Source organism: Ambystoma mexicanum, chromosome 14 (genome assembly GCF_040938575.1).
Source record: "Ambystoma mexicanum isolate Mex_15411 chromosome 14, UKY_AmexF1_1, whole genome shotgun sequence".
Classification (NCBI taxonomy): Eukaryota; Metazoa; Chordata; class Amphibia; order Caudata; family Ambystomatidae; genus Ambystoma; species Ambystoma mexicanum.
The window spans coordinates 148,494,514-148,520,922 of record NC_090940.1 but is presented as its reverse complement, the minus strand read 5'-3'; the positions used below and the strand labels follow the sequence as shown (position 1 = coordinate 148,520,922).

At 49.2% G+C, this 26,409-nt stretch overlaps 1 protein-coding gene across 1 annotated transcript in view; it reads right to left on the bottom strand.

Annotated features, from left to right (window-relative positions):
* Window positions 1–26,409, bottom strand: part of PRPF39 (pre-mRNA processing factor 39) — a 481,116-nt gene that overhangs the window by 189,508 nt on the left and 265,199 nt on the right. Inside the window, exons 8-9 of the mRNA XM_069638752.1 lie at window positions 15,664–15,828; window positions 15,237–15,363 (exon numbers count right to left, since the gene is read on the bottom strand). Coding sequence (XP_069494853.1) covers window positions 15,237–15,363; window positions 15,664–15,828 — 292 coding nt within the window. The remainder of the gene's footprint in view (window positions 1–15,236; window positions 15,364–15,663; window positions 15,829–26,409) is intronic.

The window sequence follows — 26,409 nt, the reverse complement described above, 5'->3', positions numbered from 1 at the left end:
CTTTGGTATAAGTCTGTACTACACAGTTTTTGTTAGCGAGCTGAGCAGCCAGGCTGATCTCAAGAGGGAAAGTGAGCAGTACAAGATGTTACACAGAGGTGTTTCACAGTGGCTCAAGTAGACACTTACACTCAAGGTTTATTGGTAAAACACTTATTAAATTATTAAACAATAATTTAAAAAACATTCACTAGAAGGAGGCAACTATTATACACAAACACTTCAATACCAAACCAATAAGTTTGAGTGAATTAGGCTCCCCTGAAAAAGGAGCAAAATGGCATTTGTTACTTTCAATGGAAGTAAAAAGGCACAAGTTAGCAGAAAAGATCACAAATACTTTCTTAGGTAGTGCAAATAGTTTCAGTTCACTAAAGGACTTGATTCAGTTCAATAGGCCAAGGCCAAAGTCAATGGACTAGTGTCTTGGATAGGAAAGCCGTTCTTGTAGTAAACAGCAAAGTCTTTGTCAATGTTCTCAGAAGTAGTTTGTACGAAAAAGAATCATGCTGGGTCACAAGCGGATTAGGCCTGCCTGTTGGGAAAGTTCCACAAACTTTCACCGCAAGAGGCAAGTTCTCTCAATCGGGTTAGCACAGTACCTTAATATGAAGAACAAGATGCAGCAGAAGATGTTGGTTCCTGGCAGTTCATGCAGATCTCACTGTTCCTGAGCCTCAGTCGTGGGGACAAGGACAACGTCGGGGGACTTCTGCACTGCACAGGATCATCAGAAAACACTGACAAAATGGAGTCACTTCAGTTCCTTTAGCTGTAATTCAAGCACACAAGCTGGTGTCCCTCTCCCTGGTTAATCCTAACCAGCTTCGAGAATGGTATCCAGGTGGCTTACTAGTGAATTGGTCCCACCAACTCAAAGAGTAGTCCTTAAAGGGGTTTCTCTGTCGAGATGAACTTGGCTATTCGGACCTGCAGGAGGGCTTCACAAAGGTCCAGGAGTTGCAGCAGCCGTCCTCTTCCAGCTCGTCTTCGGTTCTTTCGTTCCAGTGGTCGACTCTGCTTTCCAGTCCAAGAGACTCAACTTTTAAACAGTTTTCTCCCATTTATTCCAGCCTAGCCGACACTCACCCATCAGGGTGTCTGTCCTTGCCGGACAATCAGCAAGCCAATCACGCCAGAGTGCATTTGGGTCTCCTAGGAGACTAAGCACATGGAGTGTCGGGCACCTCCCTCACCTACTGCCCACCCCAGACACTCCAGCCCCAGAGGCGGTCTTCAGTCCTGAAGCCTGCCAAAGGCTTATGAACAAAGGGACCAAACCACAAACTAGAAGGACCTTTCCAAAAAGAGAAGGCGAAAAAAGAAGACCGGGACATGCTTAAACAAAAGGGGCTTAAGGTGCCATCTTGAAAATCATGGCTCCCGCGATTTTTAGCTACCGGTGTTTGCAGTCGGGAAAAATCATGGTAGTTTGTTGTAAAGCCACTGCCACCAGCCATTTCGATAGGAAAGAGTAGCATTTGACTGCTACATGAGTATTTAGACATAGGGGATACTATGTAACCCCTCCAGCACTCTATTGTAAGATAGCGTGTGCTGGGTCTATAAATTTGGAAAGACTAGTAAAGTCAATTTCACTTTACATTCTCTGGGAAACGGTTTATCCCAGAGAAGGCATATAAACCTTTGGGAAGTCTAAAAGGCATCCCTATGTTACTGCACTAAAGGTGCTTTGTAATACACATGAAAAGATGATGCGTATAGAGTTGTCTAAAACTCCATAATCAAAGACCAAAAGAGTAAAACACATCAAAATACATGAAAGTGGCGAAAATAGGCTTTCACTCTTTCCAGGTAAAAAAAAAAATCAAGTCCTCAGAATCCAGCAAAGTTGCTGGGGGTCTCTAAGGTGAAGGGAATTAGCACATTTATGAGAATTCTCCTTAAAACACCCACGTAGTGCCGGACCCCTCTGCAGCTGGGTTTCCCCTTAATTTGCCAGTTGCAACTTTCGTTCAACACAGTTCGGTTTCTTATCGAATCTCCCTTCGACTCACCGGCTGTGATGAACCGCTTGGCTTTCCTTGTCTCGGGGGTCAAGGGCAGTACTACAGTAGCAAGCGTCTACTTGTCCTTATCAGTATAAGGGGGCTCTGTGTACAACTGACATCTGCTGCACCACATGCTGGCTATTGATCGCGGTCTTACGGTTCCTTTCACTGAGAGTTCTTGGGTCTGGGTCGAAAAGGGCAAGGTCGCTTCGCTCCTTGTCACCCCTTCACTTCTTGCCGCTTTTCTACTCCTCTTGAACTGCTGCCCTGGGATAGCTGTCTCATAGTGCGGTTTGCCTTGCTCACAGTGTGATCTGGTGCTCCACCTTTGATCCCTGTGGGGAAGGGGAAAGTACCTTCTGGTGTGTGTGTGCGCGTGGTTCTGGTCAATTGCCTGACCCTTGTGTTGGGACATGTCAGGTAAACGACTTGTCTTTTGTGGTGTGATTAAGTGCTTGTGTCGGTCAAGGGCAGGGGGTAGAGTTTGAGTATCCTACATGGCAGGTTTGGGGAAAGGTGTTATAAGGAACAAGTTACTTACCTGTAACTGTTGTTCTCCAGCATGGGTCTGGCATGGATTCACATGCTCATGAATATTCCCCGTCGTCAGGCTGGGAATCCTCGGTAAAGAAAAAACCAGTATCAGTTTCGTTTCTGATCTGTCTTTCGTAGTAATAACCAATCACTGGTCTCTGCGTCATACTGACCACAGCCAATGGCTGCCCTCTACCTAAGCACCGCCTCTGGCAGCCATCTTCAGATTTGGAAGCACGTGAAGTGGAAGTATGACCAAGTGAAGAGCCGCAGAGGGGTAGGCGGGAGGGTTCGCATGTGAATCCATGCCAGACCCATGCCGGAGAACAACAGTTACAGGTAAGTAACTTGTTCCTTCTCCAGCATGGGGTCTGGCATGGATTCACATGAATAAAGAATACATAGCAGTACACACATGCACAACCACGGGAGGTGGCAAAGGCTCAACATTAAGCATTGCATCAAACTCAACATTAAGCATCTTACCTCCTCACCAGGCTCACCTCAGGCGAACAGGTTGCGCAGCACTGCTTGGCCGACCCTGGACTCCTCCCCGGAATCCCGATCGACGCAGTAGAACTTCGTGAAGGTGTGCGTCGACCTCCACGTAGCAGCCCTGCATATGTCCAGCAGGGGCACACCAGAAAGGAACGCCGTGGTAGCTGCGATCGCTCTGGTGGAATGGGCTCTCGGACGGCCAGGCAGCGGTCGGTTTGCCAACCGATGACAGTACATGATACAGCCGGAGAGCCATCTGGAAATGGAAGGCTTCGAGAGAGCCTTCCCCTGATTGACAGGTCCAAAGTTCAAAGAGTTGTGACGTCTTCCGGAAACACTTCGTGCGGTCCACGTAGAACTTCAGCGCTCTAGCCACATCCAGCGAGTGCAAAGTCCTCTCAGCCGGCGACGAAGGCGACGGGAAGAATACAGGCAACACCAAGGTTCGTTGAGGTGGAAGTCCGACGGTACCTTGGGCATGAAGGAGGGGTGCGTCCTGAGCACTACCCCCGTGTCGTGAAAAGTCAAGTACGGGGCCTTGCAGGAAAGGGCCTGGATCTCTCCCACCCGTCGTGCGGAGATGATGGCCACAAGAAACGCTGTTTTCCACGGCAGAAACTTCAACGGGGCCGAGTGCAGAGGCTCGAACGGAGGTCCCATGAGCTTGGTCAGCACCACGTTGAGCTCCCACGCCGGGGCCGGAGCCTTCACCGGCGGGAACGATCTGAACAGTCCCTTCATGAACTCTTTCACCAGACGATGAGACCACAAGGACGTCCGCCCCGTGGTTCTGGTGTATCGGGAGATCGCAGCAAGATGAATCTTGATGGACGCGTGTGCCAGTCCAGCTTTGGCCAGCGTCAGCAGGTACGGCAGTACTTGGGGAGCCGTAATCCGTAGAGGGTTAATCTTCTGTGCGTGGCACCAGACAGAGAACCTCTTCCATTTGTGTCCGTAGCATTTAAGAGTCGAGGACGCCCTGGCCTTTGCAAGAACCTCTCTGCAGTCGGCCGGTATGTCGTATCCTCCAAACTCTAGCGCTGCAGGAGCCAGGCCTGCAAGTTCAGCGATTTCGGGTCGTGGTGGAGGATGACGCCCCCTTCCCTGGAGAGCAGATCCGCGTCCACCGGCAGCTTGATTGGCGGGGACGTTGACAAGTCCAGAAGGTCCGGGTACCATATCTGCCTCGGCCACGCAGGTGCGACGAGGATCATCCTGCACCATGACCTCTTGAGCTGGTTGACGAGCCGGATTAGCAGTGGCAAAGGAGGGAACGCGTAGAGGAACAGGCCCTCCCAGGGGAACGAGAAAGCATCGCCCATGCTCCTCGCCTGGGGAAACCTGCCGGCGAACCTCCGGCACTTGGAGTTCGTCGCCGTCGCGAACAGGTCTATCTGGGGTGTGCCCCACCGTCGGAAGAGGCGATCCACTAGATCCTGCCGTAGTTCCCACTCGTGGCACGAGCGCAGCTCCCTGCTGAGTGAGTCGGCGATGGTGTTTTTTATCCCTGCCAGATGAAACGGCACCAGAAACATCCCTTGGGCGACTGCCCAATGCCACAGGTCCTGCGCCTCCTTGGACAGTGCTGGGGACCTGGTTCCGCCCTGTTTCCTGATGTAAAACATGGTGGTGGTGTTGTCGGTGAAGATCCTCACCACCTTGCCCTTGAGGGACGGAAGGAAGGACCTGAGGGCCCAAAACACTGCACGGAGCTCCAGGACGTTGATATGTAAGGATTTCTCCGTCGGGAGCCAAAGGCCTCTTGCGTGCAGATTTTCGGTGTGCGCTCCCCACCCTTCCAGGGAGGCATCCGTGGTCACTGTCTCCTGGTGGGCTGGGGTCTGGAAGTCCATGCCCGCCGTCAGATGCGCGCGGGTGCCCCACCACCGGATCGCTCGTCGGAAGCTCTCGTCGAGTGTGATCCTTTCCTCGAAGCTGCCCGTCGTTTGGATCCAGCGTGCGTCCAGGAACTTCTGCAACGGGCGCATCCGGAGCCTGCACATGGGAATGAGGTAGATGCAGGAAGACATTCCGAGGAGGGACTTGACGGACCTCACCTTGGCCGCGTCGGCCACCAACATCCGCTGCACCTTGCCCAGGATGGCCCTGGTCCTCTCCCCCGACGGGGAGGCCAGAAGGGACACTGTGTTGAGCCTCGCTCCCAGAAACAGAGTGTCTTGCGCGGGTACCAGGTGGATTTGGCGTAGTTCACGGAGAATCCCAGGTCCGTGAGAAGTTGGACGGTCCTTGCCGTGTGAACCACGGCGAGCTCCCTTGTCTTGGCTCGGATGAGCCAGTCGTCCAGGTAGGGGTAGACGTGGATCCCTTTGCGGCGCAGCTGAGTTGCCACCGGTGCGAGGCACTTGGTGAACACCCTGGGTGCCGACCGTAGACCGAAGGGGAAGGCTTTGAACTGGTAATGCCGCCCTTGGACCACAAACCTGAGGAATTTTCGGTGCCCCTTCAAGATGGGAATGTGGAAGTAGGCATCCTCCAAATCCAACGACGACAGGAAGTCTCCTTCCTCCAGCGGACCCAGGACGTGCTGGAGGGTGAGCATCCGGAACTTTTGCGCCTTGATGAACTTGTTCAGACGTCGCAGGTCCAGGATGGGGCGCCATCCCCCCAGTCGTCTTCTTCACGAGGAAGTACCTCGAGTAGACTCCGGAGCCCCGAAGCCTCTTTGGGACGAGTTCGATGGCGCCCTTCTTGAGCATCGCCTTCACCTCCAGGAGAAGTTGAGGGACGTGAAGTTCTTTCCTGGCCACGGGGGGGACGCGCGGACACTTTCTTTGAAACTCGAGCGCGTGGCCCCGGGCCAAGGCGTCCAGCACCCAACGGTCGGTGGAGATGGACTCCCACACGCTGACGAAGCTCGCCAGCCGGCCTCCCACCGGGGTGCTTCGGTGGGGGCCCGACCCCCCCAGCCGGTTCAATCCAGCTTCGACGAGGCTTTAGCGCCTTGTCCTTGGCAACGACGGCGGGGTCCGCCAGGCTTGCCTCGTCCTCTGTAGGCCTCCTGAGATGACGAGCGGGCCGCTTGACGGTAGGAGGAGAAACCGCCGCCGGAACCTTTGGAGGCGCCCTTGCCTCCGCTGCTCCGAAAGGGCGTCCGTCGTTGTTGCAGAACTCCAAGGGCCCGGGCCGTCTCGGTGTCCGCTTTAATGGCCTGAAGGGAATCGTCCACTGTTTTCCCAAACAGGTTGTTCCCATCGAAGGGCATGTCCAGGACTCTGGTCTGAACGTCTTGACGGAAGTCCGTAGCCTTGAGCCATCCACGCCGCCTAAGGCAAACGCCGTTGCCCAACTGGCGGAACCCAGTGTCGGCGATGTCCGTCGCAACGGTAATGGCGTGGTCCGAAGCCACCTCACCTTCCTGCAGGATCTCCAGGGCCTCTGCCCTCTTGTCGTCCGGCAAGAAGTCCAGCAGGGGAGCCAGTTTGTACCAGAGCTCCCTGTCGTATCGGGCCACGATAGCCAATGCGTTGGCAGCTTTAATCGTCGTCGCTGCAGACGAGATGACTCTGCGTCCCATAGCGTCCAGTTTCTTTCCCTCGCCGTCCGGTGGGGAAGTCGATGTGGAGGCCGCACCCCCCCCCCCCGCTTTTTTCCTGGCCGCCGCGGAGACGACGGAGTCCAGAGTAGGCTGCGCCCGGAGGCACAGGGGGGCCGTGTCCGGGACCCGGTACTTTTTCTCGTACCGGTCTCTTCTAGCTGGCGTCGTGGACGGGTTCTTGAGGAGGGTGAGGCCCTCATCCCAAATGTCGTCCAATAGAGGCACCGCGAGGACCGTCTTCCTCTTGGCCTCGCGCCGCTGATAAAGGAAACCTTCCTTCTCCTCAGGGCAGAGTTGGAAAAGCTCGGATGCCCTGGCGATCATTGAGTGGAACGATCCAATCTCGTCGGGCGGAGAAGCCCTGGTGGGAGGCGACGACGGTACATCCTCGTCGTATACCTAGTCGTTCGTACCCGTCGCTGCCGTGTCAGTCCCCGTATCATCCCCTCGGGTGGACGGGGAGGAGGGCTGGAAGGGGCGCGACGGCTGAAAAGGAGGTGGAGGGTGGATCTTTCTTTTCTTGGTAGGGGGAACACCAGAAGGTCCCGGTTCTGGGTCCCCCGACGGGAGAGGTTCCGTCGGCAACGGTAGTCTCGTCCTTATCTCTGAGCATAAGGACTGTATAGCCAACAAAATGGCCGCCGAGTTGGCGGCGCTGGCAGAGGGGAATCCGACGGGCGATCAGGGGCCCCGTCGGTACCCTCGACGATGTCGTCGTCCCCTGCGTCGGGATCCATCCCAACGGGCCGGTCTTCTTCCACGCCGAGGCCGTGGTTTAAGACCTCGACCAGCTCCTCCTCCGAGGTTGAGGCCGAATCTACGACGACGCCCTGTCCCCCCTTTTTCTTCCCCACGGGGGATTTCACGGGGGTCCTATCGATGGGCACAAAAGAGGACTCCCTCCGAGGTGGCAGGGAGACTCTGAGCCCAGAGGTCGCCACCACTGGTGTAGCCTCCACAGGCTGAGCCAGGGCCGCCGCGACAGTTTCGATAGAGGGCTTGGCCGGATGGATAAAGCCTTCACCACCTTAGGTGCGCTCACCGCCTTATCCTTGAAGGGGGGGGGACACTGCCTCGCTCCCCCTCCGCCTTCGAGCTCGACCGGGGCCTCTCCAGGAGCTTCGCCGGGTGCTCGGCCTTCCTCTTACCCGACCCAGAGCGTTGGCTCGTGGTTGATGGTGCCGGGGAGGGTGCGCCCTGCCTGGCGCCCGTAGAGCCCGACCGTTCGGCGCTCCCGGTGCCAGCGGACTCGCGGTGCTTGGCCTTATGTTGGACCCCCGTCGCCGGGGCTTCCTCAAAGGTCTTAGAAGACCGCTCGGATTTCTTCCTCTTCTTCTCGCCTGACGGGCTCTTCCCTTCTAGCCAGTTGGCGAGACGTTGATGGCGGTCCTTCATGGTCCGCTCCGACATGTTGCCGCAAAACGCACAGTTCTTCTCCACGTGCGTCTTGTCCTCATGTAGACAGTAAAGACAAAAAGAGTGTTCGTCCTCCTTGAAGACGTTCTGCAGCTGGCATCCAGGGCAGACCCTGAACAGCTTTCCGGGCGTCGAGCTTCCCTTCTCCTGGGCCATGGCCGGGCCTGAGAAGCTTCTGGAGTCCTCCAAAAGCGTAGCTCGACGAAATCTTCACCCTTGAGGGGCGCAGACGAATCCGAAACGGGTCCCCGTTGATCGGATGGAGAGTCGGTGGAGCTTGAGGCTCTTTTGACCGAAAAAACGAAGTTTTTGAGAAAAAACGTGAAAAATAGCACTAACGCTCGAGAGCAATAGCACGAGGATCCCAACACATGAACTTGCGGTAAAAATCTGAAGATGGCTGCCAGAGGCGGTGCTTAGGTAGAGGGCAGTCATTGGCTGTGGTCAGTATGACGCAGAGACCAGTGATTGGTTATTACTACGAAAGACAGATCAGAAACGAAACCGATACTGGTTTTTTCTTTACCGAGGAATCCCAGCCTGACGACGGGGAATATTCATGAGCATGTGAATCCATGCCAGACCCCATGCTGGAGAAATTAAGTTACTCACTGTAGTGACTAACATACTCAGTCCATAGTCCCCTTTCCTCCATACTGTATGGGTGTCCCTCGTAAGGGGCATGGGATGCAACCTTTTTCACCAGAAAATATCTTCTTGCCCTTTAAATTTAGAAGCACAGGTGCGCGTCCCTGGGCGCATGTGCTCGCCTGACTACGCCCACCGGTGCCAATCAGTATCCATTGGCGCGTCAACAATGAGGCATTGCCAAATGACACTAGTATTAGTGGGGGGGAGGATGGTGGGGCGTATGGAGGAAAGGGGCCTATGGACTAAGTAAGTTATTCACTACAGCGAGTAACTTAATTACTTTTATGTCCCATCCCCTTTCCACCATACCGTATGGGCGATTACAACTGAATGTAGCCCCAGGGTGGAGAGGAGCCCCCTCCTTAAGAAAACAGGTTTCTTACAACCGCATGCCCAAATACCGCATCTGACCTAGAGGCGGCGTCCACACTATTTTTTACTGAACGCCGAAGGTGTGGCCCAGGAAGCCGCCCTGCTGCTGATCTGCCGCGGCACATGCCGTTGGAATGCGATGGCCAAGGCCTTGGCTCTGACCGCATGGGCATTTAAGTTAGCTGGCACTGGTTTGTGCTGCCCCTCAGGCCTCCTTGATGGCAGCAATCATCCCCTTGCTTATGGAGGCCTTGGAGGCCTGATAACCCACCGAAATTGACAAACAAGGTGTCCGACCTGCGGAAGTCCTTGGATCTGTCCAGGTAGTATTTCAGGATGCGTTTGACCTCAGACGGTCAAGACCCTCTGAGGCTCGTCCTTGGGGTCAGCGAAGAAAGTGTGCAAGACCATTTCCTTGTTGACTCCGCGAGCTGAGGTGAAGCCCACAAGCAGAGCTGTCTTTATGGTGACCAGCCTGATGTCCACGGACGCCATAGGCTCAAAAGTTGTGTGCGCCGAGGCGCCCAACACAACATTAAGGTCCCACACTAGGTGTGGCCTCTTTATAGACGTGTAAAGCCTGTGGAGACCCGCCAGATGTCGCTTGACCATTTACTCTTATATTGGCTCCTAGTAGCCTTGCTTCTAGCGCCCTGGAAGATCTCTAGGTTAGCCTGAGATAGGCTTAACTGTTTCGGCATGACCTGCTCAGGAGCCACACTGCGAAGGCTAGCTTGTGAGGGGCAGGGCTGAGTACCCTGACCCTCCTCCTGGGCCAGGAGAGGAGCTGGGCCCAGCGGTAGGTGAATGGGCAGTCTGTCCAAAAGGCCGAGCAGCTCAGAGAAGCACGGTCTGGCTGGCCACCAGGGAGCTATCAAAATGATGCCGAGGTGCCAGGATTCCTTTATCTTGCAGATCACCCTGTCGACTAGGGGTGTGGGCTGGAAGGCATATGCCGCCATGTCGTTCCATTGGATCTGGAATGCATCGCCCAGGGAGCCAGAGCCCTGCAAGGAGGTGAACTGTTGGCATTTCCTGTTATTCCCGGGAGGCAAAAAGATCCACCTGGGGATGGATCCACCTGGGGATGCCCCCACCTGAGAAATATCTCCTTCAGTACCAGGTCGTTCAATTGCCACTCGTAACTGTCTGCCACCAGTCTACCAAGCCTGTCCGCTTCCAGGTTGGATTCCCCAGAAGGTGAACAGCCATGAGGTGAATGTCGTTCACCAGAGCCCACTCCCACATGCCGACTGCTAGGTTGCACAGCGGAGGGGATCTGGTGCCGCCCCTGTTTGTAGACATAATACATGCAGGTGGAGTTGTCTGTCTGCATAAGAACTGTCTTGTCCTTGATAAAAGGGAGAAAGGCCTTGTGAGCCAACCATATGGTCTTCAAGTCTGTAGTAACTGACCTGAGGGTCCGGCTGCCAGAAGGGCCCGTCCTGCCTCAGGTTGAAGTCTGCGGACCACCCGTGGAGGTCAGAGAGGAGAAAGGGCGGAATGTTGACTGGCTCCTCTTGGGAGCCCTTCTCCTGAATCCATGAGGCTGCGAAGTGCAGCTGTAATCTCCGCATCCTGGTTCTTGTGTGGGTCATGGCCAAAAGGACTGCTGCCATAAACACCAGAAGGTGTTGGTACCACCAGGCCAAGGTCACGGGCCTGGAGAGGAAGTAAGCTGTAGCTCTCTTGATGACCGCAATCTTGCCCTCAAAGGGAAAGACTCGGAGCTTGTGTCCCAGACGAGGCTCAAAAAGGTCAGGCCCTGCACGGGCTGCAGCAGAGACTTCTTGAGATGGATAGTGAACCTCGGTCGTGGAGTGTGTTCATCAGTGCAGAGGCAGTATGCTGAACCGCTTCCGGAGATGTGGACCAAACGAGCCAGTAGTCCACATATGGGTAGACGTGGTGGCCCTGGGCCCTGAGGAGGGCTGCCACTTCATTGATCAACGTGGTAAATACCCTGGGAGCTGCGTTGAGGCTGAAAGGTAGCACCTTGTATTGGAAATGGAAGCCCATGAACATGAAGCACAGTAAGGAATGATGCGGCTGCCAAATCATGACGTGTAGGTAAGTGTCCTTCAGATCCAGGGATCACATCCAGTCTCCCCTGTCCAGTGTATCTGCAATAAGAGCTGGCGTAACCATCTTGAATTTTTGCAGAGGGAGGGAGAGATTGAGGTTGGAAAGGTCTAACAACTCTCAGGTCAGCCTGGTTCTTTTTCAATATAGCGAAAATCCTGGAATAAAAGCCCAGGCCTCGCTGGGAGGTTGGGACTTCCTCCACAGCCTGGCTCGACGAGCGACTGGATCTCCGCTAGCAGAGTTGCTGTCCCAATCTGTGGGAGAGGAAGGAGTAGAGGAAGGTAGCGGTATCCATTCAATTTTTCGAAAACATTTTTGAAATGCCATTGTCAAAAACAAAATGCCAGGAAAAAAATTCCGAATGGTTTTTTATTTTATGTTTTTTTCTTGTTTCGTTAGTAAAAAAAGTGTCAAAAATAAATTACTTTAAAAAATAAAACCATTCGGAAAAAAAATTTGCCATTTTGGTGTCGAAACAATTGTATTTCGAAAAGGTGACATTCGAAAAAGTCACTATAAACCGAAGGTAGCGGTAGGCAGTACCCCGGGGAGACTACTGAGATGATCCAGGGGTCCGAAAAATTTTGGTGCCAAAAGTAGCATGTGAAAGGCAGGCCTGCCCCCTCCGGAGACACGTGGACCCGAAGGGGCGTGTCAAGCCTTTTTTCCCCCCTCGGAGGCGTGTCAAGCCTTTTTCCCCCCTCGGAGGGGGGGGGGGGGGGAATTGGAAAACCCCTTATCCCCCACCCCCCTTTTGTTTCTTCCTCTGATGCAGACTCGAAAAACTGTCCGGTTGTCTGGACCTCTGTTCTTGGAAGCCTCAGAACCCGCCAAACAACCGCCCGTTATCGGAGTGTTGCTGCAAGTGGGTGTTGGCCTTGGCCTACGTAAGAATAAAGATTTTGCGGTTTGCAAGGTGCTGTTCTTTTGATCTAATACCTCATCCATGGTGGAGTGGAAGAGGTCACAGCCCTTAAGGGAAGGCCCAATATGCGTTCCTGGACATCAGGATTAAACTTAGTAGCCCAGAGCCAGGCTGTCCTTCTCATGTCCGTGGCAATGCAGATGGCCCAGGCAGAGATATCGATGGGCCACAGTGGACTCCATAATATCCTGCACTACCAGCCTGGATTCTCCTAGTCCTGCATTGAAGCACGCTTGGCTCTGTGCTGGAAGTTCTGGGAGAAAGTCTGCCATTTCCTGCCAGAGCCCTTGGTTAGCAGCTACCAACATGGCATCTGCGTTGGCCTGCCGCAGGTTCAAGGAGGCATTGAGTACATCATCTTCCCGTACGCCTCCAAGATCTTCTCCTTGCTTGGCAGCGTCTAGGACGAGATGGCCGAGGACGACTGAGGCTTCATATAGAGTGACGCTGCAGCCATCACAGAAGAGTGCAGTTTAGGATGCGCTGAAAGCAAGTGTGTCCTTTTGCCTGTACTTGGCGTTGAGGCGCCGATTGACAGGCTAGGCCGTGTGCGGCTTGAGCCACGCCTTCTTGACCAGAGCAACTAAGCCTTTCTACATCAGGATCCCCGTTTTGGTAGGAGGTCTAAGAGTGAGGACTTGTGCTAAGACCACCCCACCTCGGGCTGCTCTACCTCAAGCTGAGGAGGCCTAAATACTCTGCCAAACCTGTAAGGTGTTTGTGAAAGGCCCTGGCTGATGATGGCGTGTCAGAGACCTCCTCGTCCGTGTCCGCAAGGCTCTAAGGGGTACGGGGTCTGGAGCAGATAGTGCGCTGGGCGGCGTGGACTGCAGAGTGGAGACCGGAGTGGAGACCAGAGCCGGTGGCTGCAGCAGAGGTTGGTGTGGACCCGACTGTACTGTGGGAGGCAGGGAAGCCGAAATCGGAGGAGCCGGCTGGGGCAGCGGCGTCTGCACTGGGGCCGGTGGCATCAGAGGAAGGACTATGGGCGCCGATGGGGCCCTGAGGGAGCATGTCCCTGATGGCATCCCAGAGGATGGCCCCCATCTGGGGAGTTCGCATCAGCCGTAGGAACATTTCGAAGAAACGGTCTTCAGTGGCTGAAGAGGTGGCAGGTGATAACGATGAGTGGCCAAGGGCAGCTGGGGCACACTGCCTGGGCTGCAGGGGAAACCTGTGCTGCTGATTGATAAACTGTAGGACACACACCTGGGTGACACCAGTCCAACCTTGTGACCCTTTCCTCCATCCACTCCGCAAGAGGGGGTATTGGATGAGCGGCCATCTTGGCTGGCTGTACGGGTGGCCATTTTGTCGAGCTGCATGCCACGTGCAAAAGTCGTGGTGCCTGGCTCGCTGGAACCAGCCCCGTCCAAGACACTGTTGGAACAAAAGGCCTATCCCCGCACCTCATGCCATGACCTGGAAGGCGAATTGCCCCCGGCAGAGCTGCCGGTAGTGCTGCGTGAAGGCACCCACTCAAACATGCCTTGTACTAGGGCGCTGCCCCTCGGGAGTAACCCCTGTAAAAGAACCTTGCAGTCCCTTAGCACTGACACTGGAAGGATCCGGAGACCCCCTTGGCCGGTATTGGACCAGCCTCGGTACGTATGCAGGTACTAGGGCGTTGCTCCTCTGGAGTAAACCTGGTATTTTGGGCCAAGAACTGGTAGGTGTTTTGCCCCTCAGCGGATCTGCCGATAGAACTGCGTATAGGCCCCCCCTTGGACATGTTGCTGCTACTGGGACGTGGCCCTTTGGGTGAAGACCCGGTAAAAGAACCTTCCGGTCTCAGCACTGTCACTGGGAGGGTCCACTGACCCCTCGGACTGCTGGCCGGTAGCTGACTTAGCCTCGGTACTCGTGCTGGTATGAGAACCTGAGTGGTTCCTCACGCTCTGGCAAGTCCCTGGAAAGGAGTCTCCTTTGCAGGGTACACTGGAAAAGAGTGACCCTACCTTGGGCCTGGATTGATGATTGAAGTCCTTCAGGTCCTCTGGAGGCGATCTCTCGAAGAGCTCCCTCCACCTGTCTAGTCTGTTCGGTCTAGTCTGTTCGTCAGAGACTAGAGGAAAGGGGTTGCACGCAGGGCCAAGGCAACGTAGGCAGAGGGCGTGGGGGTCTGAAGTTGGAAAGAGCCAGGATGGACACCTGCTGAACCCTATAGAGGTCCACATGCGCCAGGGTGGAGCGTGACGCCTGAGGACCGAGTACCCGAATGATAAAAAGACAGAAGTATCCACCCGTGAAATTACATGGCCGAAGCCAAACCCAGGAGTGCTGGGGAACTGGGCCCGTTCCTGTCGACGCGGAAAAGTGGACTGAGGCGTGGTGCTGGTGGGCAGAGAGGCCAAGAAGATTTTTTTCTGGTGAAAAAGGGTTCTGTCTCCCGTCCCTCCCGAGAGACCCCCATACAGTATGGAGGAAAGGGAGGTAAGAGTAGAAGGGGGATACCACTGCTCACTCATCTGTGTTCCACCTCCACTCCCAAAGGACCCCTCATTCATGTGATCCTCCCGCACTGGTCCACCCCCAGGAACTGGATCCATTAGCGATGGCCGTGTCCTGGCCACCTGGATGACAGATCCCCGGGGACTAGTCAGGAAAAGACCTTCAGGATCCCTCTTTACCTCTTGGAAACTGTAGTTCACCCAAGTAGATTGAAAATAATTTAACAAGGAAGCCCAAAGGGCAACCCAGCCTAAGCCCAAAAGTACTAAAACTATGACTCCAACCATACACAATGGATAGACATAAAAAGGTCACCCATAATAAGGCTAAAAGACTAGGTGGGGGAGGGGGGGAGGATTACCCAAGTACAAGAAAAACATTCTGGGGTTGACACGTCAGGAAGATTTATGACAAATATGAACATCTTACCTATCAAACAGCACCAAAATTACATTTGCCATCAGGAAATTGGTGATAGAACCTATCCCTTTAAACTTAAATTGAGTTAAAGAATGCAAATGCTGAACCACAACAATGCGGTTCAATATCATTAACTAAGGCCTGAGTAAGTATCCACAGCTAAGCAGCCTCAAGTGGAGAACAAGTTATAAACTATGTATTGGTTTTCATGAGGATATTAACAAGGGAATATTCACCATTTCCAGCTCTTGAGGATTGGGAGAAGACACCATACTTACTTTTAAACAGAAACATAAATAAATAAAACTAGCCTTACCCTGCTGTTCTTCATATGCAGACCAGAGTAAATGGACCATTGGCTTTTTGGGAAGGTGGATTGCACAGGCCCTGCAGTAAACATGCCTTACTCCTTCAGCACTGTGGTGTTCCATGTACGTTGCATACTAAACATAAAAACAGATTATTACAAGCACGCTTCAGTGTGTGTTTTGAGGGCTTAAAATCATGACTGAATAAATTTTTTAAACCCGTTCAGCACCTTATTGAACCACTAGACTAGTTTCTGTAAGGAAGGGCGTAGAGAGGCAACGAAGTTGGCATATGCAGCGGTCAAATCTGGTTGCAAGCAGACCATCCCCCTAATGCAACAGACAGTTATATATGAACAATGTTCAACACAGTGGTTAGTCACCAGATAAAATGGTTGAAATCAAAATAACGTTATGTAAAAGGTTTTTCCTTGCCTTGATCCAAAAGTCCTCATAGAGGGCACAACATATAACACATCGTTCAAAGAGGACCACCACACGCTCATGAGACCCATTTTCGATTTCAAAGTCCAAGTATTCCCGCCAATTTTTCAATTGCGCTTTCTCCAACGGTTTTACATGGAAGTATGGCCGTTTTATCTGAAGGAAAAAGGTAAACATGTATAAATTGTATGCAAATAATGAGGACACAGGCCTATACCTTCATTATAAAAGATCATATGTGCAATAATGGCTAGATAGTGAACCATACTTTTAACATTGACATATTGTGAACACAAATATTTAGTGAATTATCCTGTTGTGGTATTTGTAGTTTTGAAACTGAACGATTCCAAAATATGTTGCACATAAAAATGAAATTTGAAATATGAAATAAGCCCATTTTGTCAATATTGTGAAATCAAAACATGCATAAGCAGTGAACTATTGAGTTTGGAACAATAGAAGAGATTTATTACAGCCCAATAATATTGTTTCAACATCTCTTATTTGATTAAGATCTACAGAATTACTCCAGCACCATAGAAACACCAATGAATGTTTGCAAACAATATTCCCTAACTTCAGCAAGCTTGATCAGCCAAGATCAAAACAAAAGTGCAGAATTTGTTTAACTGAAAATGTATAATAAACCGTTCATGAAAGAAATCGGGGCCACCATGTTTAATGCAATAACCTTAAGAGAACCACCAAAGTTAAGGACAAACCGTACCTAATATTGGCATACAGCCCAAGGTTTCGGCTGACAGGCCTTATAAAGGATAATTGTATATACTTTGAGGTTAACGATACTGGGGCAGTGGACACATGCAGTGTGTGGGGCAGTTTCCATAGGTAGAAAGGATATTTTATCCCTTCCACATTTTGTTAAGTGAAAACCAGCACCCCCCCCCCCCACACCTTATGTGGAGTGCTGGGGAGATGCAATGCATCACCTTTCTTCCTAGCACTAACAATTCAGGGACAAGCTTACCTTTAATGGCTGGTGGCAATGAATCGTGGTGATTATCCAGTGTACCTTTACCGTGAGCTGTTTCCACAGCTGCGGTAAAGGCACCCAAGCATATCCATTTTACCAAAATAGTCGTGTCTTCTTTTCAGCCATTTTGTGCTTCTAGTCCATTCTCGGTTCGTCCCCTGCCCTCTTGGGCAGAAAAGTCCTTTATTTTATTTTTATCTTTGGTGGAAGACCTAGGTCAAGCCCGCCCGGGCTCCAGAATGTCTTTGAAGACAAGAAACGAGTCCAAAACTCTGCACCCATTTGTCTTGCAGCCTGACTGCGAGAATCCAGTTCCAGCAGTGTTTGGGAGTATTCTCATAAATGTGCCGATTCCTTCTACCCAAGAGACCCCCCAGATCTTTTTGCTGGACTTTTTATCTCATGTAGTTTTAATGTGATTTATTCTCTGTGTTTCTTCTGACCTTGGAGACTGACAAACTCCATAGGCATTATCTTCACATTGTGTCACACAGCATCTTTAGTACAGTGACACAGGGAAGTCCCTTAGATTTCCCAAAGGTTTAAATACCTTCTCTTGGTGAAACTACTGTTTCCAAGAACAGGGAAGTGAAATAGACTTTACTTACATTTTGTAACTTTCTAGACCAGGCACACACCATCTTACAATAGAGTGCTGTAGGGGTTACTTAGTAACCCCTTTGTCTAGTTTCTCATGTAACTTTTTTTATGTTACCCTTTCTATAATTGAAGGCTGGTGGCAGTGGTTTACTTTTTACTACCATTGTGTGTTTTTACTGCGGACTGCGTTCGATGCCACGGTAAGGCACCCATGGGTGCTCATTTCGTCAAAATGACACCATTGTTCTTTTTTCGCCATTTCTTGTCAGGAAGGTCCTTCTTGAAATTTACTCTGAGCGCCAAACCAGGTCTTGTCTGTTCGTTTTGTCTTTGGCGGGATTCACAAGTGAAGCCCGCCTATGGCTCCAGTAGGTCTGGCAGAGGCAGGAAGTGAGGGAGGTGCCCGAAACTCCCTGTGCCTAATCCGTTTGGTTACAGGAATGCACCCAAAAGGTGATTGGCTGACTAGCTGTCCAGCAAGGACATCCATCCTGCTGTGTGATAAGACAGCTAGACTGGAATGAATGGGAGAAACCTGCATAAAAGGCAAGGCTTTTTGGCTTGGAAGGCAGTCGACCATTCGACGAAGCAATCCTAATAAGAGCTGGGAAGAATTGCCTGCTGCAACTGCTGGACCGTTTGCCCAATTAAGCCCTGCTGCTGTGCTGAAGCTCCAAATTCACCTAGAGAAGCCCTGCAAGGACAACTTCTCCCTTTGAGTTGGTGGGACCAATCAACTCCAAAGTACGCCCGTCTGGACATCCTCTCGAAGCTGGTTGTATTTCCACTGCTGCTGGAAACGAATAGCCAGGGAGAGGAACAGATAGTGTGTGTTGCTTTTTAAGTCGGACCCGAGCGCTAGGACGATCCTCCAGACTTCCCTGCTGCAGGACTGACCAAGCCTGATCCACCGCAACAGAGTGCTGGACCCCAGATGTGAGGAAAGTCTGAAGTGGTATCCGAGAACCGCAGTGTTGCTTTTTTCGGTCAGACGCGAGGAGATGAAACACCGAAAAAAGCTGCTGAATCGAAGTTTTCCCATTGCAGCCGCTGACTTTCCCATTGCAGAGCACATGTCCCCAGACATCCTCCCCACGACTGAGGCTCAGGAACAGGATTTGCAGAACTGTTCAGGAACAGAAGCCAGCTGGAACCATTTCTTCTAACCAGAGGTACTGTAAAGTCTAAGAACTCACCTCTTGTGTAGCCTTACTTGCTCTCAGTTGAGAGCGGTCTTGGTTACCTTGCAGAATTGCTAAAGCTTTGCCCCTCACAAGCCTCTCAGCTTTTGGCCCTTCAAGTGTTCCATTTTCAAAAACCTTGTGCAAGACTTTTTACCTACCGGCAAAGAAGATTTTCAGCTCCCCTTGACATTGTGCAATTAACATTGGCTGTCGTGGCTCCCTGAGAGACTCCTCTTTACCTCAGACTTTGTGCTTTGGAAGGGGTTTAAAAGTATTTGCCTGTTTACGAGTTATTAACCTCCGTTTTATTCCTTTATTCTATCTTTTACACCTAACTCAGTATTGCTCTCAATGTACCAGTGATGATTCAATGTCCACAGTGCCCTAGCAATTTAAGTCAAATGAGGGTGTACGAAGTGTGTGTGCCATCCCAATGGGTGTCATCTGATTTAGAGAAACTAAGAGTGTGTTTTGAAGTATATTTAAGTGTTACATGTTTTGCTCCCTTTCTGAAGAAGGCTTATAAAACTGACTGTTAGGACAGTTTTTCTGAAGTCCAACTAAGGGCTTAGTAAAACAATTCAACTGAGGCAGTGCTGTACCACCCGAGTACATGGCAGTGCTGACAGAGCAGCTACGCTTTTCTTAGGAGGGAGAGTGGGGTGCATAATACGTACACATGAAATTATCTGAAACACTATGGGCCTGATTTACAGAAGCACTTTACAATGGCGCAATCCCAAAGGAAAACGCTCTCTAAATCAGGCCCTATGTATGTAAAACTTAATGATTTAGTTACATGTAAGCCCAGCTAAATCTAATAGGTAAGTAAGAACAAAAAATCACAATATAAAAAAACACTACACTTAAAAAAGGCACAAAGACCCAAGCATAGACCTATATAACAGTAGGGAAATGAAAAACCTAACAGTAGTTCTAGGGTAGTCAAATCCTTTTCATACACATTCAGTATAGGTCACACCAATTCTTGGGGAGTAAAAACCAATGGTTACTTTCACAATTACATTCAGTAAATCAAGGGCAGTGGACCCGACCAGTTGTATATGATTCTAAGTACAAATCACTTAATCAGTCAAATGGACGAAATACTTTTTGTGAATAGTGGAACACTTATTCTAGGTGCAGTAAAAACCTATAACTACTTTTGTGGTAACAGTTATACTGGGTGAGTAAAACCAAAATGATGTAATATTCAAGTACAGGTGCTTTTGAGATCAGTGAAACAGATTGAGATAAGCAGCAGCTCTTGTACCTTATTTGTGGATGGCACACAGCTAATACAAGTAAAACCCAGATACTTTTTTATATCTCACAAGCCGTACAGGTTAGATCTTTCCCAGCTAGAAGGATAACTGAAACATAACTTACGAGGGACAGTTCGAACCACAGACTCTAGATTACATAGCACAGGGAAAGTAAAACACATTGGTACACTTTACTGAAGGACTCGGTTATTCTAGGTAAGAAACAACCTAATACAGACTCATTCTGACAGGCTAGCAGCAAGTCAGGGGAAGACCGACCCAGTTTGGGGACACTCCTACAATTAACCTCAAAGGACTAATCTGGTGATACCAACAGTTGGAGGACACTGATACAATTACCCTGCAGGAAAAATATGGTGAAACCAACACTTTACTTTTGGGAACAGGCACAACTAATCACAGGCGAGTAAAATACCTTCACACCTACTTTCTATTAGAAGGGCAAAACAGTTTCCAAGGAAGAAAAGATGTTAACCATACTTTTAAGAATAGTGCATCACACATCCAAGGTAAGTAAGACCTTCTGGAACTGTTCACTCTTACAATTACCAAACAAATTCGTTACAAGTAAGTAACTTTTAAACACTTATTTTTTTTTCTAGGCAAAAGTCTCAATCCCTTCAAATTCCTTCCCTTGTTCTTGGAGCATGAGTGTTCTCAGTGGCAGAAGGGGAGGGGGGGGTCTATAGGTCTAGTGACCAACAGGCCATGTCAGAATAGGTTCTTTAGTAGCAAAAGTTAGTTTTTTAGGAAAACTGGGCAAACGGGCAAGTACTTTACTTTAGAGTTAGGAGAAGGTCCAGGGGCTTTGCAGAAGACACCCTAGCAGGATTCTAGCAGTGGGATTGGGTGCACTGGATGAGAAGCCTCCCCATCACACAAGACTTCCACAGCTACACAGAAATCCTAACAGACTTAAGGTAAGTACATACCAAAGCCAACACAGTACCTCAGCACTGAAGAAGATTTTGCAGCAGGAACACATTGGATTCCTTGTCGTGGTGACTGGAAACAGGATCTTGGAAGGGACTATGCAGCAGGGATCGATGAAGGCGGCTATAGGCAATGTTTCCCTCACGGCTGAATGTGTTTCTGCAGATATGGCGCCTTTGAGGAGCACAGAAGACAGAAAATCGCAGTTGAATTCTCATCGTTTTAAAGGTCCAGCACTCTGTTGAGGGGACTTTTTGGACTCTATTCGTGTCTCTAGAGATCCACTGGGATGCCCATGAAGTTTCTGCGAGATTAGGAAGACCGTGCACCATATGAAAGCTTGATGTCCCAGGGTATTGCAGCAACGCGTGGGATGGCTCAAAATGCAGGTCTTCTTGAGTCTAGTAGGCTCAGGGTTTTCGGAGTCCCCAGGTCGATTGGAAGGAAGGGCTACAGCAGGCTTCCGGGCTCTCCGGGAGGCTGGAAATCGTTTCAGCCGCTTTTCCTTCTTCATCCTCTTCGGTTTATGTTCCAGTGGTCAACTTCTCTTCAGTGTCGAGGTTTGCAGTATTCATCAGGAACTACAGCACAACCTCTAGCCTGGTTGTCCAATCAGGACAGCCAGCCCCCCACTGGGATTTACAGTGTTAGTGTGAAAGGGGATACACATTGCATCTCCACATAAGGTGGGGTGTGCTGGCTTCACAGAATAAAATGTAAAAGGGATCCAAAGATCCTTTCTACCCTTGGAAATTGTAGTTCACCCAAGATTAGCAAAAGAAAGTTAAAAGGGGAGCCCCTAGGGAAACCCAGCAACAACAGGCACCGATTGCCAATAAGTTGTTAAAGAGGATAACTTTAAAAAGACACTATGGAGAGTCAAAAAAATGACACCCATAAAGAGTTAAAGATTGTGAGTGTGGAAGAAAGGTTCTCACTCACTGAGGTATTAAGGAAAAATATCCCACTAGTAAAGCAAAAAAGTTCTGGGGTTGACCCAGGTCAGGAAGATTTACCAGTTCTCTGAAAATCTTGCCCAACACTGACTGTGAAATAAATTAATAATTGTTATATCAAGAAACCTTGTGTGTTTATTTGGATAACTATTGTGAAACTGTCACATTACTGCTCACATTGACCCCTCTTGAGATAGGCCTGGCTGCTTGACCACACAACCAACCTGTGTAGTTCAGTCTTCTACCAAAGGCTGGGTCTCTATTGCCAGGAGGTCAAGGTTATTTCTCCTGAGCTGAGACAGCACCTGGCTTACTCAAAAGAGATGGATCCCAAGAAGCTTGCAAAAGCTGCTGACTTGTGGGTTGCCAACAGGGACACTTGCAAAAAGGATGAGGGAAAGCAGCACAAGACAGACAGAATTCTAAAGGCTCCCATCCAAAAGAGGGCAACAAACATAAGAAGGGTAAATACCATGAGATACCAGGTCAGTCTAGTGAAACCTCTGGTACCAAACCAGAGGGAGGTCCCCAGAAACACCCATTAAAGAAAACATATGGTAAATGTTATGCTTGTGGGTCTACTGACCATGTGATAAACCTTCAAGGGTCCAATCTGCCTCCTTAGCCTTCCTCCATGAGTGAGATGTTCATATGGCAAGTGGAAACTCATCTATTGACTCAAGACCCCACTGGAGTGTCTGCCAGTGTTTGTGTCCCTGGGTCTGTGGGGACAGCAGCATTTAGAGGTGTAGAATTCCATACCCGATAACAAGAATATTACAAGGACAGAACCCCTTAGAAGAAAGTGGGACCTTCTACTGCCATGGCTTTTCTTTGCTTGTAGAGAAGTCCCTGAAGGTGGTGTTGGCTTCAGCCCCTTTGAGATTCACTATGGTCATCCAGTTAGCGGTCCATTGGCACGAATCAAGGAGGGGTTGGAAAGTGTTCCTTCCCACAGGACCAGTTAGTGTCACTGGCTGGGTGTTCGGTTTCTGGTTGAGAATGACATGATGACAGAAGCTTCAGATAACTTGAAAGCAGGTCAGGCTCTGGTTAAACATTGGCATGACCAGAAAGCCAACATGGTTGAGTTTACTCAAGACCAGCTAGTTCTAGTTACAGTACCTACAAGGTAGAAGGCCTTGCAGGACAAATGGATTGGACCCTTGAAGGTTTTGGGAAAACTTGGAGGTCAATTATTTGGTGGATTTTGGCAATCCTACGGACGCCCCTAGGGTCTTTCACAGCAAACTCCTAAAGGCCTATGTCTCTAGACCAGAACTGGGAGCTTTGCTTCTAGCCTCTGCTCAGGAGGAGGAGAGTGAGCCTCTACCCGACGTCCTCAGGGGACAACCTTTAGATGGGAAGATGAGAGTTAATCTCTCTTCTGATGGGACACTGGAACAGGAGTGCAAAGCTCTGTTAAATCAATTTGCCCCCCTGTTTTCACTAACACCCCTTGTGGCCAGCATGTGATTCTCAGTGGTGACAGTTTACCTGTCAAAAGCAGGGGTTACAGGATGTCAGACAATGTAAGAACCCACATAAAGGAAGAGGTGAACAAGATGCTTGATCTTGGGGTAATAGATCCCTCTACCAGTCCATGGACTAGTCCAGTTGTACTAGTGCCACAGGCAGGATCCAAAGAATTGAGATTGTGTGGACAATAGAGCTTTTAATGCAGTCACCACAACGGATGCCCATCCTTTACCTAGGACAGATGTGCTGGTGGACAAACTTGGTTCAGCCAAGTACCTCAGTACATTTGACCCCACATCAGGCTATTGGCAAATAGCTCTGACAGACCATGCCAAGGAGAAAACCATTTTTAACCCCAGGAGGCCTCTACCAGTTAAAGTTAATGCCTTTTGGATTAAAGAATGCACCTGCTACATTCCAAAGGATGGTGAATCATGTTCTGAATGGGATGTAGGGCTTCAGCATGGCGTACTTGGATGACAATGCAGTGTTCAGCCCTACTTGGAAGAAACATATTGACCACTTAGGATATGTATTGCAGGCTCTTGAGGAGGCCAATCTGAACATAAACGCAAGTAAATGTCAAAATGTTCAGTGTGAAGTGGTCTACCTTAGGCATGAGTAGGGAGGAGGTGAAATATGGCCATTGCCTAGCAAGGTACAAGCTGTACAGGACTGGGCCACCCCAGGTTACTATAGGAACATCATTGAGAACTATGGGACCATAGCTTCTCCCTTTAATGTTATTTTTTTTAAATTACTTGTGTACAATCAACTTGTGATTTTTACAAGGACGAATTGAACATTAAGGTTACTTCTTGACGAAGGTTCTTATATCTGGCGTCCTGCCATGTTTAGACTTCTCTGCAAATTTATTTTGCCAAGGGCAATTGTCAGAAGTTTTGCTGTTGTGTTGGTCCATTTGGGATTCTCTCCAGACAGTCTGTTCCACCAGACGTCCTCGTCCAGAACTGACAAGGTCATCCCAAGAGGCGAAAGATTTGCAATTCTTTCCTGATTTAGGGTTTTACAGTGCAATAATAAATGCCTCTGGTTTTCAGGTTCTTCTGGTGTCGCACATAATCTGCATTCTTTAGGCACGGATTGCAGTCTGATACACGGGATTTCCCGCGTGGGCAATAAGTTCAGGCGTGCTCTCAAAAAGATCTTGAGGCTTTTATCTTGAAATTTGGTACAATATAACAATAGAACTTTCAGTTTGTTGAAGAGTGGTGGCAAATGTGTGGTCAGTTTGTTCGCCTGGCCTTTATCGATCATACTGATCCATTCCATGAGTTCCATTTTGTTTTTTATTCTCTGTGGATTCACTGCCAGATCTTCAGTGCAATAGTTTTGCTTCAGGGACCAATTTTTTAAAGATGTTAATGCGGCCAGTTGTCAGTTCTTTGGCAATCAATTTATATATCGGGAGTGTGTGAGAAGAATTCTTCTAAAAATGTGCATTGACTTCTGCTCGACTGTTGACAGTAGAGACAGTAGCAACTGTAGCTGAATTTGGGAGACCCAAGACTGATTGTCACAGTAGTCCTTCCAATTTTGTCGAGATTTCTTTTTTTATTTGTATTTGGTTCAATTACAAAAAAAAGATTTGTAGAACCTTTACAAAAACAGAATACAAAAAGAAAACATTAAAATATTTACAACATATCACTTTACATCATCCTATAGACCGGTTCAAAAATAGAGGATATCGTGTCAAATACTTTATACCCTCTAATTCTTACAATTTCAGCAACTCTTTTTTAATGTGCTTACAAAGAATGACCAATTCAAATATCAAAGGTTGTCTACCTTGCATCATGCGTACCCAGAGGAATTGCATGCAGTCCTCAAAATCAATGTTCACAAATTTCGAGAGCCGATTGGTCCTTATTATTTTGAAATATGGGCATTCGAGAATGAGATGTTTCATGGACTCAATCGGCTCTTTACAAGAAGGGAAGCAGCATTTTGTTACCTTGGGTTCACCATTTTTAGTCTAGTTTACAGTTCTTTCTCTAGTATGGTATAAATTTAATCTATACCTAATGTAAGATTGTCGGGTATGGTTGCATGGAAATAAAACCACATGGTCAAATAGGGGAATGCGTTGAAGAAAAGCGCCATACTCTTTGTACATGTGGTATGTTGATATACTTTCTATTGTGCTCCTCCAATCCTGTTCAAAAAGCTTCTTTTTTGCAAAAGCGGGACGATTATGAACGTATTCTATAGTAATTCCTAAGGAATTCAAAATGTGCTGCATACTAATATGATATTCATTAAAGGAAGCGGAAGAATTCAACATACTATTCAAATCAACATACAAAGAGTTTTTGGGTAACCTGAAAGTTGACACCATTTCCAACGTGTAGATAGTGCAACCAACCCAAGCTCGTGACGTATCATTGCATTTGGTATGCATATAAGAAGGTGCATGGCAGATTTTATCAGTGATCCCTGCGTAGAGTTCAAAATTGCAGGGACGCCTCTTAAACACATCAATGGAATACAAAATAACAGATTCACATTTTAGTGTCAAGAAGGCTACCAAAGGGGTTAGTGAAAATTTGCAGTATTTTGAATAAATCTTTAATTGGCATAATAGAGGGCGCGACTTGTTTGATTATATCTGTCCATGCTTTAATTGAATTTTGATCAGTCAAATTGTAGCCCAGGTATATCGCACTAGAAGTACATGGAATTTGGGGGTTCATGATTTCCCATTGATATCCCTTACTGTTTTGCTTGGTGCCAAACTTTAAAATGGCTGTTTTTGCGGGGTTTGGAGTAAGATTGTGGGCGACTACAAAGTCCAGAAAAAGCAATAGCTTAGTTTGCAGCACGGCAGGCGTGGGGGTCGAAGACTATGATGTCGTCTGCGAATGCAATCCATTTCAGTCGTAAAGATCCAATTTTGACAGAAAACAGATTTCTGTGGTCCCATTCCTTATCAAGGTCAGAAAGATAAAGGTTAAAGAAGGTTGCCGCTATGTTGCAACCTTGCTTGAGACCAATGGACATACAGATGGGATCAGTTCTACCGTCTGCAGAGATTTTTATTTTATACGAAGTGTTGGTGTGGAGTTTGATGAACCAATAAAGTAATACTGTAGGGATTCCCATAGATCTCAGTTTGTTCCACAGGAGGTTTCGTACTACATTATCAAAAGCTGCTGTCATGTCTATCATGGCCATATATACGGATTGAGAATTCTTTCCCTTTGTACCCGCGATCAGATGAGACATGACAGCAGCGTTCAGCGAGGGTCTGTAGTTCTGGGGAAAAGAAGGATCGCCCT